The 19,534-nt window shown below is 42.3% G+C and overlaps 2 protein-coding genes across 2 annotated transcripts; both read right to left on the bottom strand.

Moving 5' to 3' along the window:
- Positions 1 to 1,259: 1,259 nt before the first annotated feature.
- Positions 1,260 to 3,522, bottom strand: LOC110504691 (DNA damage-inducible transcript 4-like protein). The gene is made up of 2 exons (XM_021583462.2): positions 3,245 to 3,522; positions 1,260 to 2,508 (listed from the first exon to the last, which is right to left on the bottom strand). Exons 1-2 carry the CDS (start codon positions 3,411 to 3,413, stop codon positions 2,060 to 2,062), a joined length of 618 nt encoding a protein of 205 aa, XP_021439137.1. The 5' UTR covers positions 3,414 to 3,522; the 3' UTR covers positions 1,260 to 2,059.
- A 7,278-nt stretch (positions 3,523 to 10,800) lies between these two features.
- Positions 10,801 to 17,809, bottom strand: LOC110504688 (stimulator of interferon genes protein). Its single transcript, XM_021583458.2, has 7 exons — positions 17,624 to 17,809; positions 16,496 to 16,722; positions 16,139 to 16,319; positions 12,229 to 12,337; positions 11,860 to 12,101; positions 11,415 to 11,601; positions 10,801 to 11,274 (listed from the first exon to the last, which is right to left on the bottom strand). Exons 2-7 carry the CDS (start codon positions 16,720 to 16,722, stop codon positions 11,021 to 11,023), a joined length of 1,200 nt encoding a protein of 399 aa, XP_021439133.2. The 5' UTR covers positions 17,624 to 17,809; the 3' UTR covers positions 10,801 to 11,020.
- Between the last annotated feature and the right edge of the window lie 1,725 nt (positions 17,810 to 19,534).

The raw sequence follows: 19,534 nt of genomic DNA, 5'->3' as shown, positions 1-19,534 counted from the left end.
AATATGTTGGATTCATGTCTCCATTTCAACCATAAAGTTAATAGGACTAAATCAAATCAAACTTTAATTGCACTTTAAATAGTTTAATTTGATTTAGTCCTTTTTAATGTTTTAGTTGAGTTGGAGACGTGAATCCAACATATCAATTATTAATTGGTAGACAAGTCAGTGGCACAAAATATACATCTCCTTCAAATGTTTATTTGGTTGCGTTGACAACCAAACCTAATTCAATATCACTTTTGAAATACAGTAAAAAGCCTATTAACTTGATGAGTTAACAAATCATGCTGGATTCTCCAAATTAACCAAAAAAATCAAGTTGAATAATAGGTTAAACCAGTGACAGATTAAACAATCCAAGCAGTAAATCCAGTTATTTTTAATGTTGATATTTGGTTGAGTCACAATGCGATATGACTTTTGTAATACTGTAAATAGCCTAAAGCTAAGGCTCTTACAAATTAATGTAACATTTTTTTATTCAACCTTAAAATGAGTAGCACATCCATGGCCACATTCTGAGGTTACTATAACTATCAACGTCTTACATAATCACAGAGAGCCTTAATGTTCCAGATGGCATGCGAAGGTCGCAGGTCTGTAGAGATCTTCATAATATAAAACATCTGTGCAGAATCTCAACCAACATTGATCACTTGCACTATTAATGTAATCTCAACCAATTTATCCAGGTCATTTGGTTGTGCTATTAAATTAAGCACAGTAACGACACATGAAGTTATTTAAATAAACTAAATATCTGACATTGTATTCCCATTTGAACGTTGTGCTTTTAAATCCTTGAAAGTGCAGTGATATATTTAGATGAGAACTAAATCATTTTTTCCATTTTAATTTGGTTGTGCTTTTAGATGGTTGAAAGCAGTGATAACCCATAGGGAATTCAACAAACTTTTGGCTGTCTGGAGTGGGTTAATAAAAGGTTGAAATCTCCTTGATCTCAACCAAAAATGACCCCCATTTCCACATTGAAATGACATGGTGTGCCCTGTGGGATGTCTACTGTATGTTAGTGGGAGTACAATAGAGTAGTAACTGAGTGTTGAACTTTATGTACAGTTGTTTAGTTTCACATTTCAGTTTGTTTTGCTCAACTGTTTATTAAAGATTAGGAGAATTGAAAACAATGGGAGTGTCAGTCTAAATTTTGACAGACCCAAGTTGAGACCTTCAGGTCTTGGGTATAAAGTGTAGACATTGAAGTTTGACAGCTCTAATGATTAAAAGAGTATGGCAACACTGAAAAGGATACTGTGCAAAAACATTTTATTTCACTTTAACAATACTGCAAGACAAACATTTACACACAGGGTTAGGGGCAATACCAGCTTGCCTTCCCTCTGCTTTCACATCAAACATGAGGTTTCCATGGTTTTACAAAATAATCCTAGAATTGTTGCACAACAAAATATGTGCATAAACAAAAACTGGCTGTTATTGTACAGATGTAGGATCTTAATTTGAGAACCATGCTATGCAGAAAACGTTCTACATGTATTGTATTTGAGGTTCAAAGGTTCGACTTTGAAGTTTAATTCCCACTTTGACATTTTAGACATGATTTTCTCTTACGAAAAATATATCAACCCTTACAAAACGGTCCATGAATTATAATTGACATAATTCACATGTCCTGTTACTGCAGGATTATTTCCCTGCTACAGCAAACTGGCTCAAATGAAGATCCTACATTTGCGCAGAACTTGAACACATTTCACCCCCTGCTAGAACCAGCAAGGTAACATGCATTCTGTGCTTTTTTTCTAACTAGGTCAACTCACATTTCAGCCATACAAAACTTTTAGGGTAACCATTCCCTCATTTTTACCTACACATAATATATTTCGTTTCTCAATTGAGCTGATTGTTCCAGTCATTTTCCAGTGCATATACAGTGCAAAACTTTCATTCGAATTTTAAAACTCCAATACAGATGTACATTGACATACATTTAGTACACAAAAAAAGTGATGCAGCGCTTTTTTCCCTAAAAGGAATGTAGAAACATGACATGTTGACGATCAGAAATTATCTCTCAGCAAAACTCGTGTATGACAGGGCTCGCGGAGGAATACAATTTCTTCTTGACCAGCCGGTACTGGGGTCGTAGTTTCAACAACTTGTCGGTAACGAATATGTGCTTGAGAGGAGGCCAACCGTCTTTGTCCAGCTTGAACACAATGGACAGCTCGAAGGTAGGAGTGACGGTCGGGTCAGGTGATATAATGCCCAGCGTCTGCAGCTGAAGGCCCTGTTTTGTCTCCAAATAGACCTGTATGAAGGCCCCGCGGAGCCCACACGGTTCTCCAACTGAGGAACGCACCACGTCCCGGGCAACCTTGGCGGTCAGCGGGCGGGGAAGCAGCAGCACACTGCAGCGCAGATTCGATTCTTTAGCGTCAGAGAGACAACTCTCGATCTGCCTGATCATGTCCTGCTGGAGTATTCTCTCCTCACAGTCAAGAGTCATTTCAACGTCCAGACCTGAAAAAGAGAATGCGTTAATATCAATATATTGCTAATGAACCATGAGTTGAAGTTGTACAACCTATACTTTTGTATTACAGACATTTGATAAGGCCTATACTATTCCACTTAGGCCCATTTAAGTTATTCAGCCTACTATTCAATAGCGTTGCAATAATACATTTCAAACCATCTTAAATTGCCTTATTTTGATGAGTAGTCTTATAATACTACACTCAATAACATGTCCCGTGTGGCTCAGTTGGTTGAGCATGGCGCTTGCAACGCCAGAGTGTTCAGATTTCAACAGGGGACCAGTACGAAAAATGTATGCACTCACTAGGCTACTGTAAATCGCTCGGGATTGGAGCGTCTGCAAATGGCTAAAATGTAGCATTGTAACAGACTATCCTTATCTATTGTGAATCATTTGTTTTTACATTGATCGTCAAAATAAGGCAATGTATTAGCAACTCTAAACGAGAGACAGAACTCGGTTTAATTAATGAACTTTCAAGAACAGACCATCAGCTGACAGTCATGAGCAGTCGGCTACGCAGTTGACTATCTGGCTGCATCAGCTACATTAATATCTACCACCGCTTGGAATGGTCAAAACCTGAGTCCTAGGCTAAAGTTGACAAAAGGCCTATAAAGTCAACAGAATCAACTGACAGTTAAAATAAGCCATTATTTAGAACAGTACATATCCGATTAAATACAAACTTAAATTTCAGAACAGAGCCTTACTTACTTGAGGAGTTCCTTTCCTTGATGAATTCGCAACTTTCAAGGCTGCCCCGACGCGTATCTTTTTTGTCGCTCGATGTGATTTGATAGAGAAACTTTCGCTCGACTACGCTACCCTCTTCAGACATAATGAGCATTCCGTGTCCGAGGACCAAAGCCGCGGTATAGACCATTGTGATTTTTCCTCGATCTCCACTACTCCACTTAGTGATACAGGTTTTCGGTCTATTCCCTCCATGTAGAAGTCAGTTGATTGAAGTCGCTGAAGCGCTCACGGTGTTTAAATAGTAATCCTTGGTTGCTTCAGCTGCTCACTTGTGGGACTGCCTCCTTGGTTACCATAGCAGCGCGACGGTGAGCAACTACTGAAAGGGGTTGAATCAGCCTCACGCCACATGCCTAGACATTGCACTGACTGGCCTCTCAGTACTGACAACATCACCCGTTTTATCCCGTATTCTGTGCCATTTATGTTATTAGAAAGGTTTATTGTTAGGTTATCAAGAAAATAAAAGTTTCCAATGCTCATACACTACATCCCCAAAAGTATGTGGACACCTGCTCATCGAACATCTCATTCTAAAATCATTGCCATTAATATGGAATTGGTCACCCCTTTGCTGCTATAACAACCCCCACTCTTCTGGGAAGGCAGTCCACTAGATGTTGGAACATTGCTGCAGGGACTTGCTTCCATTCAGCCACAAGAGCATTAGTGAGGTCAGGCACTGATGTTGGGCAATTAGGCCCGCAGTTGGCGTTCCAATCCATCCCAAAGGTGTTCGATGGGGTTGAGGTCAGGGCTCTTTCCAGGCCAGTCAAGTTCTTCCACATCAATCTCGACAAATGATTTCTGTATGGACCTTGTTTTGTGCACAGGGGCATTGTCATGCTGAAACAGGAAAGGGCATTTCCCAAACTGTTGCCACAAATATATATATACATATATATTTTTTTGTTATTATTATTTGTTCCCTATTGTGTTATTGACGGTATGTTTTGTTTATTCCATGTGTAACTCTGTGTTGTTTGTGTCGCACTGCTTTGCTTCATCTTGGCCAGGTCATGGTTGTAAATGAGAACTTGTTCTCAACGAGCCTACCTGGTTAAATAAAGGTGGGAAAAAAAGTTGGAAGCACAGAATTGTCTAGAATGTAATTGTATGCTGTAATGTTAAGATTTCCCTTCACTGGAACTAAGGGGCCTAGCCCGAATCATGACTTTAAGGTTGACACTATGCACCCGGGCAGGTAGTGTTCTCCTGGCATCCACCAAACCCAGATTTGTCCGTCTGACTGCCAGATGGTGAAGCGTGATTCATCACTCCAGAGAACGCATTTCCACTGCTCCAGAGTCTAATGGCAGCGAGCTTTACACTACTCAAGCCTACGCTTGGCACTGCGCAGGGTGATCTTAGGCTTGTGTGCGGCTGCTTGGCCATGGAAACCCATTTCATGAAGCTCCTGATGAACAGTTCTTGTGCTGACGTTGCTTTCAGAGGCAGTTTAGAACTCGGTAGTGGGACTACCATTTCGCGGCTGAACCGTTGTTGCACCTAGATGTTTCCACTACACAATAACAGTACTTACAGTTGACCAGGGAAGCTCTAGCAGGGCAGAAATGTGTTGAACTGACTTGTTTTGTAAGGTGGCATCCTATGATGGTTCCAAGTTGAAAGTCACAGCCCTTCAGTGAGGCCATTCTACTGCCAATGTTTGTCTCTGGAGATTGCATGGCTGTGTGCTCGATTTTATACACATGACACCAATTGGTGTGGCTGAAGTCTCCAGATCCACTAATATAAAGGGCTGTCCACATACTTTTGTATGTATAGTGTATTTATAAAAAATGGTTTTATACTGTTCTAAACATAAATATAATTGATGACAGAATTATGGATACCCAAGCCTAATGTATGCCTAAAAAGATAGGCTTAGGTTTAATAACCCCCTTAACATGATTTATTGTATATTGGAGGTGGCTGGCTTAATTCCCTTTTGATGAATCCCTTTATAAATATGGCACCTGAGGGTTCCCGGAATACACTGGAATACACTCACTGCTCTGTTCCCGCTACCTGTGCCTGCCGGTCTAGACAAGGCCAGCACAGCCAGCCACGAGACTTACCTGGGCTGAGTCACAGGTGAATCACATCACATGACCTGACACTCACTGCTCTGTTCCCGCTACCTGTGCCTGCCGGTCTAGACAAGGCCAGCACAGCCAGCCACGAGACTTACCTGGGCTGAGTCACAGGTGAATCACATCACATGACCTGACACTCACTGATCAGGCAGGAAGGGAATTTCCAATGGATCCTCCCTTCCCCCTCTCCCTCTCTCCCTTGGCTCTTTCAACCCCCACACCACATTGTTTCAAACAATGGTGAAATGAATGAGTATCTGGAAGAGTAAATGTTTTCTCAGCACGCCACTCTTTCACACACAGGCCTTGTAGTTTGTATTATACATGAGGATACAAGTCTCACACTATCTATAAACCTATGTGCTATTTTTAGGCTCAGGTGTTGCTGGACCTGTCGAGAATCTATGGCTGGACCTGTGTCCCAGGACGGAGTCGGACTGTAACAGCATTCAGTTATGAGTCACAGAAAAGGAAATGTACCCTTTTGGGACTCTAGCTGTACACCACCAGCCTATCATCTTCAGCCCTGCCCAGATCATTATGATGTCTAAACAGTAAATAGGAAGTTCACTGTCTTTCTATGGAAGTGAATGGAAACTACAGAATGTGTTGGTCTGTAGAGCTTACCACTGTGTCTGGCTGGGCTGATGCAGACATCCTCTCTGCTTGCATTTCCCGTGTTTTTTGTGTGCGTCCATGTGTGTGTGCGTGTTTGCTGACAGATATCATCAGCTTCCTCATCAGATTGAGAACAGGTGTTCACAGGTTCTCAACTGATTGACCTAATTCAGGAAATTAATCAAATGCTACTGTACAATATACTCTTAGAAAAAATGTGCTACCTACTGTAGAACCAAGAAGGAATAACCCTTTTTGGTTCCAGGTAGAAGCATTTTGAGTTTCATGTAGAACCCTTTCCACAGAGAGTTCTACATGAAACCCAAAAGGGTTCCACCTGGAACCAAAACGGGTTCTCCTATGGGGACAGCTGAAGAACTCTTTTGGAACCCTTTTTTCTAAGAGTGTATCACTGATGTGCACTATTTCTGTAAAAATGTCCTCCAAGCACATTCATTGATGTGGAGACACTGTCAGCCCAGAACATGCCAGACCAGTCCCAGACCCAGTCCCAGACCATTCCCAGACCAGTCTTTGTCCCAGTCCCAGTCCCAGACCAGTCTTTGTCCCAGTCCCAGACCCAGACCAGTCTCAGTCCCAGACCAGTCCCAGTCTCAGTCCCAGACCAGTCCCAGTCTCAGTCACCTGCTTGCTACCTCCTGCATGGTCAATCAGCAGGTCATGTGTTGCTGTCTAGAAAAATCTACAACCTTGTATCCATACACCTACTGTATAGTTTCAACTTTTCTAAACAGTATCCAAGTTAGCAGTGTGTTTATGTCATTCACTCAATCAAATGGATATGGTATCTGATGCAATCACAAAGAGGTGTTTCTAAAGGAATCATCCGGATCGTTTGCGTGTGTGCGTGTGTACGCTGTAGATAGATAACATGACTGGTAACTCGTGACTCAGGCTCTGTTCTCCTCTGAATGATCTGCCCAGGCTCAGCTCTCAGCTCACTCCCTAGCCCCTGGCCAGGCATGCAGATATGGGATCGCTCTCTCGCTCTCTCAAATTCAAGTTGCTTTATTGGCATGAAAAACATTGCGTTGTACATTGCAAAAGCAATAATGTATACATTATAATAAAATAATGAAGAGTAATAATATAAAATGTTAGTAAATAAATTACATATAAAGAAAACAATACTGATGGTAACAGTCAATAGTATAAATATAAAGATACAAGTTTAAACCCAGAAAATGAAACTATAACTAACTGTCATTCTCACCATTACATCAGTAATACAATTACCATCATCATTACTACTACCACCACCATCATTAAACTGCTATCATTACCATCACCCCTACTACCGTACCACTACTATTTGGAATGATAAAGCTGTTACTATTCAGTGTCCCTCAGGCTCTCCCTTCTCTCCCCCTTCTAATTCACCCCATGGTTCAAGCATGCACATTCTGTCTTTGCAAATAATGTAAATCCATCATAGTGTTCTTTTTTATTGAACCTTTAGGAGGTTTATTTAACTAGGCAAGTCAGTTAAGAACACATTCTTATTTACAATATGGCGTCCTACACCGGCCAAACTCGGACAGCGCTGGGCCAATTGTGCGCTGCCCTATGGGACTCCCAATCACGGCCAGATGTGTTACAGTCTGGATTCGAACCAGGGACTGTAGTGACACCTCTTGCACTGAGATGCAGCGCCTTAGACCGCTGCGTCACTCGGGAGCCCAGTACAGACAGATGAATTACAAAACTGAGTGTAGAACAACATGCACACAATGAGAGGAATGAGCAGGGTTGTTGTTGTAACTTGACCCTGAATTCTGTTTGTTTGTATACATACAGAAACACAACACTTACAGTATGTGGCCAAACGTTACAGCCAACACAGGATTGTATTACACCATTAACAGTGTTCTGTTATTCCTCTGTTAGTATGCAATCTGACCCTCGTACAGAGCATTCGGAAAGCATTCAGACCCCTTGACTTTTTCCACATTTTGTGACGTTACAGCCTTATTCTAAAATTGATCAAATAAATGTTTTACCTCATCAATATACAGTGCCTTGCGAAAGTATTCGGCCCCCTTGAACTTTGCGACCTTTTGCCACATTTCAGGCTTCAAACATAAAGATATAAAACTGTATTTTTTTGTGAAGAATCAACAACAAGTGGGACACAATCATGAAGTGGAACGACATGTATTGGATATTTCAAACTTTTTTAACAAATCAAAAACTGAAAAATTGGGCGTGCAAAATTATTCAGCCCCCTTAAGTTAATACTTTGTAGCGCCATCTTTTGCTGCGATTACAGCTGTAAGTCGCTTGGGGTATGTCTCTATCAGTTTTGCACATCGAGAGACTGACATTTTTTCCCATTCCTCCTTGCAAAACAGCTCGAGCTCAGTGAGGTTGGATGGAGAGCATTTGTGAACAGCAGTTTTCAGTTCTTTCCACAGATTCTCGATTGGATTCAGGTCTGGACTTTGACTTGGCCATTCTAACACCTGGATATGTTTATTTTTGAACCATTCCATTGTAGATTTTGCTTTATGTTTTGGATCATTGTCTTGTTGGAAGACAAATCTCCGTCCCAGTCTCAGGTCTTTTGCAGACTCCATCAGGTTTTCTTCCAGAATGGTCCTGTATTTGGCTCCATCCATCTTCCCATCAATTTTAACCATCTTCCCTGTCCCTGCTGAAGAAAAGCAGGCCCAAACCATGATGCTGCCACCACCATGTTTGACAGTGGGGATGGTGTGTTCAGCTGTGTTGCTTTTACGTCAAACATAACGTTTTGCATTGTTGCCAAAAAGTTCCATTTTGGTTTCATCTGACCAGAGCACCTTCTTCCACATGTTTGGTGTGTCTCCCAGGTGGCTTGTGGCAAACTTTAAACAACACTTTTTATGGATATCTTTAAGAATTGGCTTTCTTCTTGCCACTCTTCCATAAAGGCCAGATTTGTGCAATATACGACTGATTGTTGTCCTATGGACAGAGTCTCCCACCTCAGCTGTAGATCTCTGCAGTTCATCCAGAGTGATCATGGGCCTCTTGGCTGCATCTCTGATCAGTCTTCTCCTTGTATGAGCTGAAAGTTTAGAGGGACGGCCAGGTCTTGGTAGATTTGCAGTGGTCTGATACTCCTTCCATTTCAATATTATCGCTTGCACAGTGCTTTTGTATCCAAATCCGGCTTTAAACTTCTTCACAACAGTATCTCGGACCTGCCTGGTGTGTTCCTTGTTCTTCATGATGCTCTCTGCGCTTTTAACGGACCTCTGAGACTATCACAGTGCAGGTGCATTTATACGGAGACGTGATTACTCACAGGTGGATTGTATTTATCATCATTAGTCATTTAGGTCAACATTGGATCATTCAGAGATCCTCACTGAACTTCTGGAGAGAGTTTGCTGCACTGAAAGTAAAGGGGCTGAATAATTTTGCACGCCCAATTTTTCAGTTTTTGATTTGTTAAAAAAGTTTGAAATATCCAATAAATGTCGTTCCACTTCATGATTGTGTCCCACTTGTTGTTGATTCTTCACAAAAAAATACAGTTTTATATCTTTATGTTTGAAGCCTGAAATGTGGCAAAAGGTCGCAAAGTTCAAAGGGGCCGAATACTTTCGCAAGGCACTGTACACACAATACCCCACATTGACAAAGCGAAAACAGGTTTTTGGATTTTTTTGCACATTTATAAAACATAACAAACATAAATACAATAAGTATTGAGACCCTTTGCTATGAGACTCTAAATTGATCTCAGGTGCATTCTGTTTCCATTGATCATCCTTGAGATGTTTCTACAACTTGATTGGAGTCCACCTGTGGTAAACTCAATTGATTGGACATGATTTGGAAAGGCACACACCTGTCTATATAAGGTCCCACAGTTGACAGTGCATGTCAGAGCAAAAACCAAGCCATAAGGTCGAAGGAATTGTCCGTAGAGCTCCGAGACAGGATTGTGTTGAGGCATCAAAACATTTCTGCAGCATCGAAGGTCCCCAATAACACAGTGGCCTCCATCATTCTTAAATGGAAGAACTTTGGAACCACCACGATTCTTCTCTCTGGTCTGATGAAGCCAGACGGAAGCCACTCCTCAGTAAAAGGCAAATGACAGCCCGTATGGAGTTTGCCAAAAGGCACTTAAAGACTCTCAGACCATGAGAAACAAGATTCTCTGGTCTGATGAAACCAAGATTGAACTCTTTGGCCTGAATGCCAAGCGTAACGTCTGAAGGAAACCTGGCACCATCCCTACTGTGAAGCATGGTGGTGGCAGTATCATGCTGTGGGGATGTTTTTCAGTGGCAGGGACTGGGAGACTAGTCAGGATTGAGGGAAAGATGAACAGAGCAAAGTACAGAGAGATCCTTGATGATAACCTGCTCCAGAGCACTCAGGACCTCCGACTGGGGAGAAGGTTCATGACCCTACATAGCCAAGACAACGTAGGAGTGGCATCGGGACAAGTTTCTGAATGTCCTTGAGTGGTCCAGCCAAAGCCTGGGCTTGAACTCAATGGAGAGACCTGCAAATAGCTGTGCAGCGATGCTCCCCATCCAACCTGACAGAGCTTGAGAGGATCTGCACAGAAGAATGGGAGAAACTCCCCAGATACAGGTGTGCCAAGCTTGTAGTATCATACCCAAGAAGACTTGAGGCTGTAATCGCTGCCAAAGGTGCTTCAACAAAATGCTGAGTAAAGGGTCTGAAAACAAAATCTACAAAACCTGTTTATGCTTTGTCATTATGGGTAGTGTGTGTAGATTGAGGAAGAAAAACAATTTAATCCATTTTAGAATAAGGCTGTAACGTAACAGAATGTGGAAAAAGTCAAGGGGTCTGAATACTTTCCAAATGCACCGTATGTTAAGTAATGTGTGGCGGTGTAAAGGGGAAGGCAATGCCTTGTTGCTCTACTTTCAGATGGCTTTGAGTACTTCCTACCTTGCAGCCTGGTGTAGTGCTGCTGCTGTTGTGCATAAGTGCAATTTATTTTGTTTATCTCTCTAGACCTGTCTCATGGAGAAAGGTCTTCCGAATTCTCAACCGGTTCCCTGAGCGTACGTGGCATGTCATGACTGATCATGATCGTAGGCACCCTGCTCATTGGCTCAGCTCGGTGCCAGTCGTCGATGATGGGCAGGGCATGGGATGGGTGGTCCACCTCAGGCTGAGGGATGAAAGGGGGAATATAGAACTCTTCTTTCTCCTGTTGATCCAGGTTCTTCAGAATGGAGTTGGACAGGTAGTGAGGGTCATCCTCATGTTCATCTACAGGAAGTAGAAATTATATAGGGTTCATAGGTTGTACTATTGGGGACATAGGAGGACATTATTTATTATACAGAGAGAGAGAGTGAGAGAAAGGCAGGTAACATGTAAATATCCATGTAAATAGCATGATATCTAACCGTTGAGCAGGATGAGTCGGTAGCGGTTCCTGCACTCCAGTGAGCGGTCCAGTATGTCCTGTAGAGTCCTGTAGAACAGCAGCACCTGCTCTCTCCTGTCCCTCTCCCCAAACCCTGCACTGCTCTCCTGAGACATCTTATACAGGGTCAGCAGAGGGGTGGCATACTCCACAACACAGTGATGGGCCTAGAGACACACACACAAACAAGATATACTGTGATTAGACGTTTCAGTGTAAAAAATTTGCAAATGGGTTTATAGATTGTCCACACATTTGGCCACCATGGTGCAAGTGTTGGGCTTTTCCATGTTTGTTATAGTCTTTTCCAGTGCTTCATAAGCACTGACTGTTGATTCACAATTTGACCACACAGTGGTGCCAGTGTGATGCATTTCACTTTGAGATAGTGTTTGAGAAGGTGACTGTAAATTAATCCCACCTACCTGTCTGTCCTTGTCCAATACGGTGTAGACACTGTGCTTGTAGACACGCCCCCTGACACCTGCCCTGTCGATCTCTGTGTCAGGGAGGTTGTCATAGAAATGGATGTTGGTGTCCTCGTCCTCCAGCGTGTGAGTAATGTTTGCGTTGAGAGGAAGGAGAATGAGGAGCTTTCTGGAACCCCTGGTCTCAAACGGACCTGCATTATGTGAAGCACGGAATGCTGCGATAGAACCCTCCAACCCTACCAGAGAAACACACACACGCACAATGTGATACATGTCAATTTGAACAGGAACACACACACAACGTTGACATGACAGCTTTTTCATATATGAAATGAGCGCACTTCATGAATTAATGCTACTTACGAGGCAGAACCAGGTTGAGGTAGCCCAGGTGGAAAGACCAAGCCAGGCCATGAGCCACGTTCATCTTCCTTGTCTCACAGATCTCTGACACCTCCACCTCAGACGGACCCTGAACATGGGAGAGAGAAACAACAACCGGAAAAGGAACATAATTACTCACAGACCAAGAGATAGACATGTAGGAAATCTGGGATAAAAAGATAGGAATGAATGTTCTACATTTTATCCCAGCCTTGTGTCAGAAAGAAGGCTGTGGCGGTCATGACATTTTATCCCAGCGTTGTGTGTGGGTGTCAGAAAGAAGGCTGTGGCGGTCATGACATTTTATCCCAGCCTTGTGTGTGGGTGTCAGAAAGAAGGCTGTGGCGGTCATGACATTTTATCCCAGCCTTGTGTGTGGGTGTCAGAAAGAAGGCTGTGGCGGTCATGACATTTTATCCCAGCCTTGTGTGTGGGTGTCAGAAAGAAGGCTGTGGCGGTCATGACATTTTATCCCAGCCTTGTGTGTGGGTGTCAGAAAGAAGGCTGTGGCGGTCATGACATTTTATCCCAGCCTTGTGTGTGGGTGTCAGAAAGAAGGCTGTGGCGGTCATTACATTTTATCCCAGCCTTGTGTGTGGGTGTCAGAAAGAAGGCTGTGGTGGTCATGACATTTTATCCCAGCCTTGTGTGTGGGTGTCAGAAAGAAGGCTGTGGTGGTCATGACATTTTATCCCAGCCTTGTGTGTGGGTGTCAGAAAGAAGGCTGTGGCGGTCATTACATTTTATCCCAGCCTTGTGTGTGGGTGTCAGAAAGAAGGCTGTGGCGGTCATGACATTTTATCAGCCGGTCTCACGGTAATTGACCGTTAATTAACATAAATACATTTAGCATCTTTAGGCACCCACACATAAGAGCAGCATACTGTACAAGCTGCTCATGTTCCTATGCCATTATTTTATATTATATGATTTTATAGTAAGACTAATATAATTGAACTTAGATGAATAAAATATAAATAATATTTTTCTCATTATAGAGGAGTGCGCATATGAAGTGACGATGTTGAGCGAAAAAATGAAAATTTGAAACAGGTCCTATATGCTAGGTTTAGAGTTATTTGGGAGATTCATTTGTAAGTGATACAAATCTTAGAATGTGTTAGAAATCAGAACATACAGTATATGGGCTGCATGGTGAGACTACAGGCTGTTGATGATTTGAGAAAGTAGCGAGAAAAGCTTGTGCTCTGTTCCTTGCCTCAAGCTGCACAGCTGTTCTCTCATCAACTGATCATGTTTTCACCCATCAGACTATTCTAAATGTAATCTAGTTTTTATGAATATATACAATTAGTTTGAATTTAGAATGGCTACTATCAAATAGGTAGGAACAGGGGCAGAAGACATGTTATCTGAATGCACTGGAATAGCGAATGTAGGCTGTGTGCTTTCCTGCCGGTCCGTCTTTCAATGATGAGTGAGGAAACCAATAGATTAAAGATAAATTGCAGAAAGGCAGAGCTGAAGTGGAGGAAGTCAGGTCCATTATGATATTCCGGGAGAGCAACTTGGCATATAACAAGTCAATTAGAAATGCCAGACGGGCTCATTTTTCTAACTTGATCACTAATAATCACTAATAAAGTGCTCTACTCGACCATTGATGGCCTGATAAATCCTACCCCTGGAAACCTATGTGAACTTTCCTCCACATCTAAATGTGATGAGTTTGTGGCAAATTTCAGAGATAAGATAACAAACATTAGGCTGGGTATCAGTCAAGCAAGACCTGATGAGAAGTTTGATGATATGTGCCCTATCCTTCTATTCTTCTATTGGTTTTTAAATCAATCCATGATTGTGCACCCCAGTACATGTCAGACATGATTTTAAGTTATGTACCCAGTAAGTCCTTCATGTTCTCTGGCACTGACCTTTTAACTATCCCAAAGCCTAGGACCAAGAGTCATGGAGAGTCAGCCTTTAGCTACTATGCCCCCAGCCTTTAGTTACTATGCCCCCAGCCTCTGGAATAGCCTGCCAGAGAACCTGAGGGGTTCCGAAACTGTGGACATTATTTAAAGAGATCTTAAAACAAAACTTTTTTATCTTTGAATGTAGTTATTATTATTATTTTTTACCCCATTTTCAATTTTGTCTCATCACTGTAACTCTCCAACAGGCTCGGGAGGCGAAGGTTGAGTCATGCGTCCCCCGAAACAGGACCCGCCAAACAGCGCTTCTTAACACCCTGCCGCCAGCCACACAAACCACTGTTGAACTGACAACCAAGCCTGTTACAAGGAGTCTCTAGAGCAAAGTAAAGCCTTCCACATGCTGACGCTGGGACAAATGTGATACACCCTGGGTCTGTAGTGACACCTCTTTTGTTTGTTGTGTAGTACATTTTAACATTTGTTTTTCTTCCTGTGAGGCACATTGTGTTGCATTCCATGTCTGAAATGTGCAGTATAAATACAGTGTGATTTGAGTTGATTTGACTAGGCTATTCAAAATCAAATTCGCTACAATTTGGGGCGGCAGGGTAGCGTTGGACTAGTAACCGGAAGGTTGCAAGTTCAAACCCCCGAGCTGACAAATCTGTCGTTCTGCCCCTGAACAAGGCAGTTAACCCACTAGGCTGTCATTGAAAATAAGAATTTGTTCTTAACTGACTTGCCTAGTAAAATAAATAAAAATTGTAGACTACCTGTAAGCCCCCCTGCACAATCAATGAACCAAAAGCATCACCTAGGGCTCGCTCCCAGAATCATGGATATGCATTTTGGAGCGCAGCATAAGGTCCATCCAGTCCATCCAGTATGCATAATAATGCAGTCCACACTCAAAGGCCATTATTCTAATTTGTTTAATTTTGGAGTATAGGCTAGACAAATGATGTACCAATGACATCTTAAATCAGTTTTGTTTGATGTTTTTCTGCCATGGGTAATATGCTATGTATTGTTTAACAGCACAATACTAATTTTAATGAACGTTTTTTTCTGGTTTGGGATCCTAACCTTATGCATATGCATAAGCTCTAATATGTATATGGGTGTTTTGAATGAATCATCACAATAGAAAGCGCTGTCCATTTCGTTGTATTAGGCTTTGACACAACATCTACAACAACCATATTTTACACTGTTTCAACCTGCTGTTGAACTTCTTTCTTCAAATTGATCACTATACTGTTTTGATGATAAATATTTGATGTGATTTTCGATTGCATTTATGTCAGAGTGGTTAGAGGGACAATAGAGCCCTCAGTACCAGGACATTAGGACCTGATGGCCGTTAGTGAGTTGGGTTCTACCAACACATGTCCAGAGTGTATAAGAGGAGACTACCGTGACTCAACAGTCACATGGAATTTGACAGCGGTCATGACTCATGGCAGTAAAATGGGCACTCAACAGCCCTAGTCAGAAAACCTCAGAGTTCCTGCATGAACAGTGTGTTGAACCTCACTGGATGCACAGCTCTTTCCAGGTTCACTCTGTGGTGATTTAGGTAAGAAAACTAGTTTTCTTCCCTAAATGATTTTCAGAAGAAATTAACCACAACAAAATTAAACCTACTTAATGTATTTCAAAATAAGTCCATGCCACTTCTGCTGACTGGAGGGCAATAGAGGTTCCTCTTTCGGGTTTCAAGTGACAGAAACCACAACAGTGATGGGCAAATAAAAAAACAACTATGTGCTAACATGAATCACACTAACACACAGTCAACATTTTACAGCAGCATATAAGCTACAGTCTCGTATAGCATCATTCACCTTCATTGGCTTTACGAAGGTAAACATAAAGGAAAGGGTTTGGAAAACTAGACTGCTGATTAAAACTCAACCTGGAGACACATAGGGTATTGTGTTGGCTCATACTATGTGTGAGAGTTTCAGATCAGGAGCTTGTTATCTCACCAGTACTCCCAGGGTTTTGAGTAGAGGGTAGAGGACACAGGCCAGGATAACCATGCTGCACTGGTCCCTCCAGGGCTGGGGCTTGGTCAAGACAAACAGCAGCACTGCCAACCCCACACCCAGGAGGGTACATACACCCACACAGGCTGTCACCATCTGACCCAGCCTCCGACCACGGTACCTGGGCAGAGAGAAAGAGAGAGGAGAGAGGGAAAGGAAGCGAGAGAAGGAGAGAGAGAGAGAGAGATAGAGGGAGGGAGGTAACATGTAAATATCCATGTAAAAAAACATGGAAATCAATTTATTTGCCTACCATGTTTTATGAGTATGAGTATGAAAGTTAACAAGTTCCTTCACCTGGTAGTTGCATGATGAAGACATTCCTCTGAGAGAAGAAACACTCCGTGCAGCGAGGGCCCCACAGTCAGGATGAGTATTGCTGCAGAAACGTGTCTGAAGAAGCCCTCAGGCTCCCAAACCAAGATGGCCGTCGCCACCACAGAAGCCAATCCTATCGCACAGGTTTTGGGTAAACTCCCACGAGGCTGAGGGACCAGACACTCCTCCCCTCCCAATTGCTGCATCTGAGGAACAGATGTAACGAGACCATGACTTAGTATGATACAACACTACAATAATCCTCAGTAAACTCCTCTTCCTTTTGTCATTTTCACAACTTTTCCGGAATAACCTTCTATGAAGAAGTATTTCCAGGGTTCGGGTTAGATTTCATCACAGTGGCATCGTGTGTATGAGATCTCAGAATACGTCACATTTAAACATCCTGGTACGGAAAGTCGGAGAACTAAAAACAGCTATCTGAGAACAACTAAGAACCCAAATGTGTGTGTGTGTGTGTGCATGTGTGCGTGCATGTGTGTGTGTATGGTTTAAAGGAGTAGATTCACTTCCTATCTTCACACACCTGCTGGCACTGTTTCAAAGGCAATACCGGTTTACCATATATGTAAACTGGCTAGTACAGTATGGTTCAGCGCCTGATTATCTTTTAATCCTGAACTCAACTACAGGGGAACAATTACGTGAGATCATTTTGCAATTGTGAATCTGATTATCATGAATAAAATAATATGGCTAATCTCTTTAAGAGAAACCCTCATTCTGATTAAAAAATATACATCATATATGGTAGAACAGGAAAGGATCACCTTCAGTTTAGAAATGAGAATTATAGTACAGTATAATACGGAAACTATTAAATGGTGCCCTGATGTTACCCATGCACTACAGAGTAATGAAAACATACCGTGATTCGTACATCGTCTCCTTGACTACATTCTCATACCACACAACGGGAGACTATCAGTGATACATTCATACATACACAATAAATACTTTTTTTTCCCATGAGGGAATTGTTATCCTGTACCCTAATCTATAGACTATTACTCATTCATTCGAAGGTTCAGTTCAAATTCAAAGAAACGATTTTGCTGCTGACATTGCTAATCCACTGAATTTTACCTTTCTTCTGTTTGGAGTGGTCTCAGTTCCAGAACAACAGAGACAATCCAAGAATAAAATAGTTCACTGGAGATTATAACTCAGCGCCAGCATCTCTTCGTCTTCCATGTTCTTTCTCGCTGTTCTTTCACTCCTACCATGCCTTTGTGTTATACAAACTTGGGTAATACTTTCATTTTCAGTTTGACAGAGGTGGCTGTGAGGCAATATATCCCACATAAAGATGGATAGAGAACGATAGAGAGGGATAGAGAAATATAAAGAGAGTGATAGAGAAAGATAAAGAGATAGAGAGAGGAAGATAAAGAGATAGAGAGAGGAAGATAAAGAGATACAAATATAAAGAGAGTGATAGAGAAAGATAAAGAGATAAAGTGTCACGCCCTGACCTTAGAGATCCTTATTATTTTCTATGTTTGGTTAGGTCAGGGTGTGACTCGGGTGGGAAAGTCTATGTTTTCTATTTCTTAGTTTTTTTTGCCATGTGTGTGTGTGTGTGTGTGTGTGTGTGTGTGTGTGTGTGTGTGTGTGTGTGTGTGTGTGTGTGTGTGTGTGTGTGTGTGTGTGTGTGTGTGTGTGTGTGTGTGTGTGTGTGTGCGTGTGTGTGTGTGTGCGTGTGTGTGTGTGTGTGTGTGTGTGTGTGTGTGTGTGTGTGTGTGTGTGTGTGTGTGTGTGTGGTTCCCAATCAGAGCCAGCTGTTTATCGTTGTCTCTGATTGGGGGTCATATATAGGTTGTCATTTTCCTTTTGGGTTTTGTGGGGTGTTATTTTCTGTGTTTGTGCCTGATAGAACTGTTCGCGGTCAGATTTGTTATATTTGTTTGAGTGTTTCTTGTAAATAAATATCATGAACACTTTCCACGCTGCACTTTGGTCCACTCTTCCTTCCACCGACGACGAGCATTACATAGAGAGAGGAAGATAAAGAAATACAAATAGAGAAAGAGACACATTTTTATTTAACTAGGAAATTCTTAGTTACAATGACGGCCTACCCTGTCCAAACCCTAACGACACTGGGACAATTGTGCACTGCCCTGTAGGACTCCCAATCACAGCCGGTGGTGATACAGCCTGGAATCAAACCAGGGTCTGTAGTGATGCCCCTAGCACTGAGTTGCAGTGCCTTGGACCACTGCACCACTCTGGAACCCAACATGTGAGTGGAAGAGAGAGAGTGACAGAGAAAGAGATAGAGAGAAGAAGGGAGATTTAAAGAATGTGCAAACATAATAAATTCCACACAGAGGCGTCACTGAAATCTAACAGAAGCGGAACAGGGACTGGTGGAAGAGGCATGTATTGTGATATATAACAGTAGTGGAACAGGGACTGGTGGAAGAGGCATGTATTGTGATATATAACAGTAGTGGAACAGGGAGTGTTGGAAGACTCATGTACTGTGATAAATAACAGTAGTGGAACAGGGACTGGTGGAAGAGGCATGTATTGTGATAGATAACAGTAGTGGAACAGGGAGTGTTGGAAGACTCATGTACTGTGATAAATAACAGTAGTGGAACAGGGACTGGTGGAAGAGGCATGTATTGTGATAGATAACAGTAGTGGAACAGGGACTGGTGGAAGAGGCATGTACTGTGATAGATACCGGTAGTGGAACAGGGAGTGGTGGAAGACTCATGTACTGTAATAGATAACATTAATGGAACAGGGGGTGGTGGAAGAGGCATGTACTGTGATAGATAACAGTAGTGGAACAGGGAGTGGTGGAAGCCTATGTAATGTAATAGATAACATTAATGGAACAGGGGGTGGTGGAAGAGGCATGTACTGTAATAGATAACAGTAGTGGAACAGGGGGTGGTGGAAGAGGCATGTACTGTAATAGGTAACAGTCATGGAACAGGGAGTGGTGGAAGAGTTATGGGTGTAATAGATAACATTAATGGA

Source organism: Oncorhynchus mykiss, chromosome 31, assembly GCF_013265735.2.
Source record: "Oncorhynchus mykiss isolate Arlee chromosome 31, USDA_OmykA_1.1, whole genome shotgun sequence".
Taxonomy (NCBI): Eukaryota; Metazoa; Chordata; class Actinopteri; order Salmoniformes; family Salmonidae; genus Oncorhynchus; species Oncorhynchus mykiss.
Note: the sequence above shows the minus strand (reverse complement) of the source record. Positions and strands in the feature narration are given on the sequence as shown.

Coding starts and splice junctions, on each gene's coding strand:
- LOC110504691 (XM_021583462.2), bottom strand. CDS start 3,413: ATGGTCTATACCGCGGCTTTGGTCCTCGGACACGGAATGCTCATTATG. Junction 2,509..3,244: donor CAAGGAAAGGAACTCCTCAA/GTAAGTAAGGCT, acceptor TCTCTTTTTCAG/GTCTGGACGTTGAAATGACT.
- LOC110504688 (XM_021583458.2), bottom strand. CDS start 16,722: ATGCAGCAATTGGGAGGGGAGGAGTGTCTGGTCCCTCAGCCTCGTGGG. Junction 12,338..16,138: donor TCAAAACCCTGGGAGTACTG/GTGAGATAACAA, acceptor TCCCATGTTCAG/GGTCCGTCTGAGGTGGAGGT. Junction 11,602..11,859: donor TATTGGACAAGGACAGACAG/GTAGGTGGGATT, acceptor GTGTGTCTCTAG/GCCCATCACTGTGTTGTGGA.